The sequence below is a fragment of the Gavialis gangeticus genome, unplaced genomic scaffold (assembly GCF_001723915.1).
Source record: "Gavialis gangeticus isolate Ggan-Ray unplaced genomic scaffold, GavGan_comp1, whole genome shotgun sequence".
Classification (NCBI taxonomy): Eukaryota; Metazoa; Chordata; order Crocodylia; family Gavialidae; genus Gavialis; species Gavialis gangeticus.
Genome location: NW_017729029.1, coordinates 48187106 through 48193994, shown reverse-complemented (window position 1 = coordinate 48193994; position 6889 = coordinate 48187106). Strand labels below are relative to the sequence as shown.

Sequence of the window (6889 nt, the reverse complement as noted above, 5' to 3'; positions counted from 1 at the left end):
CCCGGGTGGGCTGTGGGCAGCTGCAGTGCGGAGTGCTGGCCATGGGGCGGGTGAGGGGCTGCTTTTCCCATGCTCAGCACCAGCTTGTGACCTACCCCCAGTGCCAGGGCTGCGCCGCAGCTGCTGTGGCCCCCCTGCTTGCCACACTGGGCAGCGTTTGCCTCTGCTGTCTCTGGGCTGCCCAGCGCACGAGCTCCGGGCAGGCAGCAGCAGCAACAAATACTGCCCGACATGGCAAGCGGGGGGGGGCCACAGCTGCTGCCGCCACAGCACAGCCCTGATGGATGAGTCCGGAGCCAGCGCGGGGCCCAAGCTGGCTGTGAGGGCGTGTTAGAAGCTGGCACCGAGTGCGGGAAAAGCAGCCCCTCGCCTGCCCCGTGGCTGGCACTCCACATTGCAGCTGCTTGAAGCCTGCCTGGGGCTGCCTGTGCCTGCTCCAGACAGCCCTGCGTGGGCTGTGAGCAGGTGCAGCAGGGAACACCAGCCATGGGGTAGGGGAGGGACCGCTTTTCCCTTAGCTCCTTCCTTGCCCGCCCTGCCCCGAGGTTCTGGCACGGTGCAGTTACACGGTCCCAGGCCAGAAGCCCCTGCTGGGACTTCTGGCTTGGGGGGCAGGGCCAGGTGGGCCCTGCTGTTGTGGGAGCCCACCAGGCTTCCCCTGGGTCCTACTGCCCTTGGTTTCTGTCATTTTTGACAGGAACTGAAGACAGATAAATATTAATTTTCCAAATATTTTAAGGGCCCGGCGGGCCGGATGGAATGGCCTCGTGGCTGTATTTTGCCCACCCCTGCTCTACAGGAATATTGTGATGTCTGGGGACTCCAATTCTGATTTTGCATGCTTCAGTTGCAAGCATTGACTTCAGTTGGGTTATTCCTAATTCTTCTCTGGGCCCAGTATTTCTAAACCTTTTTGAAATATAAAAAGTTCCTATTAGCATATTTATTATTAGTAACCCTACTCTTTTTACTGGAAAAATATTTGCTTAATAATTAACCATGCAAATACACAAGCCAGAAGGTGAAGCAGTCAGTCATGCCATTTAATAATAAGCAACAATTCACAATGCAGTCACCTTCCTGACAGTGTAACTTACATGGCAGTTCACCCTACGGCAGGTATTAACTTGCGGCCAGATTTACAGCTGTTGTAAATCTCATCCATTGAATGAGGCTGCTACTGTTATTTGTATTATGGTAGAACATAAAGGTCCTAAAATCAAGAGTGGGGCCCCTATTCTAGGCACTCTGCAAACATGTTTAGTCTCGACTCCAGAGAGTTTATAATATAAATAGACAAGACAGGGCAGTAGGGGAGGTAATACAGGCTGAGTTCAAGAGGAAGAGCAGTAAACATCACGTTCATGTCTGTCTGTTGCCTTGTGTTTTGTTTTGCCATTCTGCACCAACTGAAGATCTATCCCCTAATCTCCTACATACCATGGATCTTGCAACTAATGATCATATGTGCTATGGCAGAACATGAGCTCTGTTCTACGTTATTTTCTAATACCATGTTTGCTTACAGCTTGCAAATGAAAGTGTGTATTTTCCCCCCCAGGGCTTCTTTTGTAAAGAAGAGAAGGACTTCGATAACTGGTGTAGTCTTGTACAAAAGGTAATCATGCAATGTTTTCTTAATATAATCCACATCAAAGTGTGCACACATTGTTTTGGTAAAATGTTAATTTCCCTTTAAATGTCTCTGTGTATGGTATTTAAATGTGTCACATGCCTTCTTTGGGATGGAAGAATACAGTTAAGGTGAAAAGGGAGGTGAATGCTGTTGACGTGCTGAGCAAAAGCTATGTACAGCGCTTCAAAAACCAGTGTCATTTGGAAAGTGGGTAAAGAGAGACATCTTTAAAGTAACTTAACATCTCTTTAAGCTGCTAAAGATACGTACTTTTAAAATCTAGTTCTTGTATTTTTAACTGCTTTTCTGTGACACTTGTCTCTTCTTATTTGTGATGTCCTATTAGGTGTCTAACCATAAAGGTAACATGGTTCATTGAGTAGCATAGGTCTGATTCTGTAAAGCACTGAAGTCCCTCAACTCCCATTGAATCAGTGGGTGCTGAAGATTTTCAGACTCTTGCAGGACCAATACTTGAGATAACACTTGCATTTTTAAGACACTGGTGTGTGTTTGTGGTATGTTTTAAAGCCAAACGCCAAGTGACTTCAGACCCCAGGAAACATCTGTAAAACCAACTGAAGATTTCTCCAGGAAGACATTTGTAAACTGTTTTAATGTCTTTTTTAAATTAGGCTTGACATTATTCTCCAGGCTGAACTACCGTGGAATTTGGCTGTAATAATAACCAGTCTCTCTAGAACAAAAACGATCCTTCGAAATCCATTAATTTCTGGAGCTACTGAGTTTGTCCCTTGCTCCTGTCATTCAGAAATGCATTTGATTATAAAATCCAACTGGGAGCCATTTCTTTCCCTTTTAAAAAGATAGGGATAGTATGAAATACATTCCTATCAGTTTTCTGCTCATGAACAATTATAGCTAGTGTTGATTTCACAGCTAATTATAACGCAGCTGACAACTTGTGACAGCTTGCAAAGATCAGTCTTCTGTGCCTGCTTCTAACTGGGGAAGGTCACTACATATGGAACCATACAACAGCAGTCTTAAAGAGGGTCACAAACTATAACTGTCATATATCTGCAGAAGGTGGTTGGGTTTCCTTTTTGTTTCCCATCTCGCAATTTTTACTAACCAGTCAATTCTAGTATCTGAAGTTCCATTAATTTGCTGCGTCTTTTTTTAAAAAAGTGCTCTATTCCCAGGAGATTCTAAAGCAGCAGAGTCTGCGGATGTTTGAGTTAGTCCAGAAGCATCCACCACATTGGCCTCCTTTCATACCTCCAACTAAACCAGAAGTGACAACAACAGGAGCAGGTACAATACTAACTTGAGTGTACTACTCTAGCACTATGTTCCTCATTGTACTGGGATGAAAACTTAGCAAAATATAACTATTCCACCTTTGATTAATGTCAGGTTCTTACAAGATGTGATATTCTTTAATGCTTTTAGTAACTTGAGCTCCAGACAGCTGTCATCAGGAGGTTAAATATGATTTCTAGCAAAGAGTAGTTTAGGCCTACAGAATTTTGCTGTAAAAAGTCCTCCGAAGTAAAAAGCAGTAAGTGTGTTTTGGAATTCAACAACTGTTTCAATTTTTGTTGGCAGAACTCATAGAATCTACTGACAAACTATTTGAATTGGAGGAAGAGTTTGAGATCCTGAGCGTATGAAGGAAGCTGTAATGACTTTTCTGTGTTGAACATATTATATTGACTTAAACAGCCATTTTAGCCCTAAAGTGCCTGAAATTAAGGACAGAGCACAAATTTTAGTAGCATGCACAGCTCGGACAACAATGGTTTATGAAGATCTTCCCCAGAAGGAAAGAGAAGGTATGGATCCTGTAGTCTGATGCATAAAGAGAATCTCTTTCCAGTGCAAATCTTATTCAAAGAGACACGAACCTTTTGAGGTGAAGACAAAATCAACGTATCAGAGTAATGACTGTGGTATATTACTGGGCTCTACCTTTGAAGACGGATTGTCCCAATGGGTATTCTTGCTCTCATATTATAATGCAATAGTTTAGCTTTTAAAACAAAACAGTATTGCGCTGAGGGAGGATGTTTACTTTTGTTCCCTCCTGTGGGCTGCATCATACGATTAAATACGCTGTCTTGTTATAAGATCAACTGGATCAGGAGAAGATTATTTCCTTGTTAAATATTTTAACATGTATTTGAGCAACCACACTTTATTACAAAAATGTTTCTGTGAAAGGAACTATGTCTAATGTATACATTTTGCAATGGCTTTCCTGTTTCTGAGAAACCTGAAAAGGAACAGGAGACTTTATTAGCTGGTATGGATCACGATCACTGCTATAGTTATGAGATATTTCACCCTGACCTTAAGTTCAAATCATTAAAATGTTAGGTTGATTTTTTTTTTTGTTTTTTTTGTTTTTTTTTTGTTTCAGAGTTAAAAAGAGTCAAGGGTGGTTTAACAGTATCTTATTTATTTTTAAATAGATTTACATGAGTTTGTGTTACAGCACTTTATCTGTGCATCTAATAAATTTCTTAAGCTTTTCATAGGTTGTATGTTGCTACATTTTGTGAATTTGCTTCAACTGACTAAATATAAAAGAGTTGTCTCAAATCCGCACATGGAAAAATGACACAGTTGCCTTGTTACCCTGTCAGGTCCACGTTGGTAAAAGCAGAGCACATGCCTAAGGACTTCACTGGATAAGATTTATTCAGCCTGTAATAAAGAATCATCATCATGTGGTAAAAAGAGCCTCAGCTTCACACCAATAGCAATTTCTGTAGAAGTCTGTCCTTCAGTTGTAAAAGAAACCATAGGGAATTTACAAGGCACTTATTTCACATCTCCTAATATGTTCATACATAGTGGCCTCATCAAACTTACTGCAGAAAGAGAAGCTGACAATAACAGCTTAAGTCCTAGTTATTAATTCACAAGACTGGCATACTGGATTTTTCCTATGTATTTTAAGGGAAGGCCAATCAGTGATACCTGATGTGCAGTTACACCCTGCAGGGAATTTGACTATTTAACAGTGAATTAAAAATATAATAATTTTTTAAAAGATAGTGAGTAGCAGAAATAAATCCTAGAGGATGAGGAATACAGTACAAGGTGTTTTAGTTGTATAAACATATATCCAATAACAGCTTATTTCCATGTTTTCATGAACTTGAATGCTGTATTATAAAGCTTCTACGTTTTAAAAGATACACAGTTCTAAGACTTAGAAAATAACTGTGCCAAAGGCTACCTCGGAAAGAAAATGTTATACGCATATTGAATTATTCTGGTGGTCACACCAGAATTAATTCACTGCTAGAGTGAAAAAGGGTAACCGCAGACCTTGAACCATACATTTTACATGACAGTTCAGCAGAGAGAAGCTGTGAATAATCACAAAAAGTGGCTTTCAGCTCAGGGAGATACAAAGATCCACAAGTTTTCACCAGGATAACTTTTGAAGTCACCAGAGTAAGCCAGAACCCAAAGAGTGCTCCCTGTTGCTAAATGAAGTAGCTCATCTTTAAAACTAGGACCTTCCCAGGCAAGCCAGCCTAACACTTACACCTCTGAGACAATGATTCACTTTAACCGCTTCAAAGTTCTGTTCTTTTCCTATTGAAAATCTACTTCAGTTGCACATTTCATTGCAAAATCAAGGTCCATTTCCTCAAGCCAGATCAGGTGCTTTTTCTGCAAAGACAATTCATAAGTGAAACAAACTTGTTTAAAAAAACACCCTCTTAACTAGCCAAAGAAGAGCACCTAGAACAGATGGGCAGTGTAATGTGAAATATCTATCACTGTGTAAACTAAATGAAAGGCACAGACACTTTCTGAGGTAGCCAGGAACAGACAAACAAATATGAAGCACCATGTTCCATAAAACAGCTTTCAGAGCATTAGTGTATCCCTCTTTTCTTCTGTGTTAAGTCATGTTCCTCATGGACTTGCAGACAGTTTCCATACGTTCTTGACTGTCATAACCCATCCATAAAACCCAGCACAGAAAAGGCTGATCTGTTTCCTATTTCTTCAAATCACTGAGGTTTGGACTCGGAAGTTTTCTGTTGCTGTTTCATTTGGTTTTGCTACAAGTTCTTCATGCATACTTGGCAACGGCTCACTCGTGTTCGAAGCTGCCCTGCTTTCAGAGTTTCTGAGGGAGGAGCACCGACAAACTGCTGGTTCTGCTCAACAGTTGTCAGCCAGAAGCTGTACTTGTTTGCAAAATAATGGCAGGTTCCTCTGGCACCATTGCATTCGATGAAAGGAGTAGCACGGAAATCTTCCAGGCAAGAGCCAGGTGAGACAAGGGACTGGCCACCTCCTTCTGCACCAGCTGCTGTGTGCTGGAATGAAGATATTCATTCCATGAGCTCCAAGCAAACAGAACAAATAATTGCACAGGGGACTCCTGGGGTCCTTGTGTTGCAGGGAACAAAATGGGGAACTCTATAAATTGCACCTCAACTACCTGTTACTTGGGTACAGCCTATTGTTAAAGTACAAGAATACCGAACCTTGGCTGAATGTCTGTTTAGCCAAAGCACTATGGAAAAACAGCTTTTCACTTGCAAAGTGATCCTGTTAGAAAACTGGGAGATGGTAAAGCTCCCTGTGCTCTCTTCAGGGTCTCCTTACAGTCACGTAACAACTCCTTACGTAGTGACGTAACAACAGTTCACAAAAAATTAAAACTATGGAGAAAACCACAGAGATAGAAGCAAGATTGTACTATAGTTTAATGGGCAACTTCTGTGTTTAAAATAATTGTTTCTGATGGATTATAGCAGGGGTGGGCAAAATGCGACCCGCCAGGCCATTCTATCTGGCCCATAGGGCCCCTAAGAAATTTAGAAAATTAATATTTAGCTGCCGCTGGCTGCCTGTCATGCAGCCCTCAATGGCTTGCCAAAACGCAGTAAGTGGCCCTCCGCCCAAAATAATTGCCCGCCCCTGGATTATAGTCTCCTTCCCAGTAATGTTCCTTTTTCTTCACCCCCACTGTAAACTACCAGCATGATTGAGAAGTTAGCTAAATGGCAGCAATCGGACCAAGGTTATTAGAGGTGCACCCGTACATCGGTGCCATATTGGATCAGCACAGATATAAGGAAAATTTACAGCATCAGCAACTGGCTTTTTTTGGCTAATGTGGCTAATAAATGCCCTGTGCATGTGCACAGCTGCACCGCAGCATGCAGGCAGTGAGGAGCTCAGCCCAGCAGCATGGAGACCAGCCACATTCAGCTGGTAAGTCTGTTGTGGTGGAAGGGGTGGGGGGATGGA

At 42.1% G+C, this 6889-nt stretch overlaps 2 protein-coding genes across 5 annotated transcripts in view; one reads left to right on the top strand and one right to left on the bottom strand.

Annotated features, from left to right (window-relative positions):
* Window positions 1-4137, top strand: part of ATG4A (autophagy related 4A cysteine peptidase) — a 23539-nt gene extending 19402 nt beyond the window's left edge. For both annotated transcript variants that reach the window (XM_019521553.1, XM_019521554.1), the window contains exons 11-13: window positions 1562-1618; window positions 2803-2914; window positions 3209-4137. In XM_019521553.1, coding sequence (XP_019377098.1) covers window positions 1562-1618; window positions 2803-2914; window positions 3209-3273 — 234 coding nt within the window. In that variant the 3' untranslated portion in view covers window positions 3274-4137. The remainder of the gene's footprint in view (window positions 1-1561; window positions 1619-2802; window positions 2915-3208) is intronic.
* COL4A6 (collagen type IV alpha 6 chain) overlaps window positions 4042-6889 on the bottom strand; it is a 244931-nt gene continuing 242083 nt past the window's right edge. For all 3 annotated transcript variants that reach the window (XM_019521549.1, XM_019521550.1, XM_019521552.1), the window contains one exon: window positions 4042-5949. In XM_019521549.1, coding sequence (XP_019377094.1) covers window positions 5689-5949 — 261 coding nt within the window. In that variant the 3' untranslated portion in view covers window positions 4042-5688. The remainder of the gene's footprint in view (window positions 5950-6889) is intronic.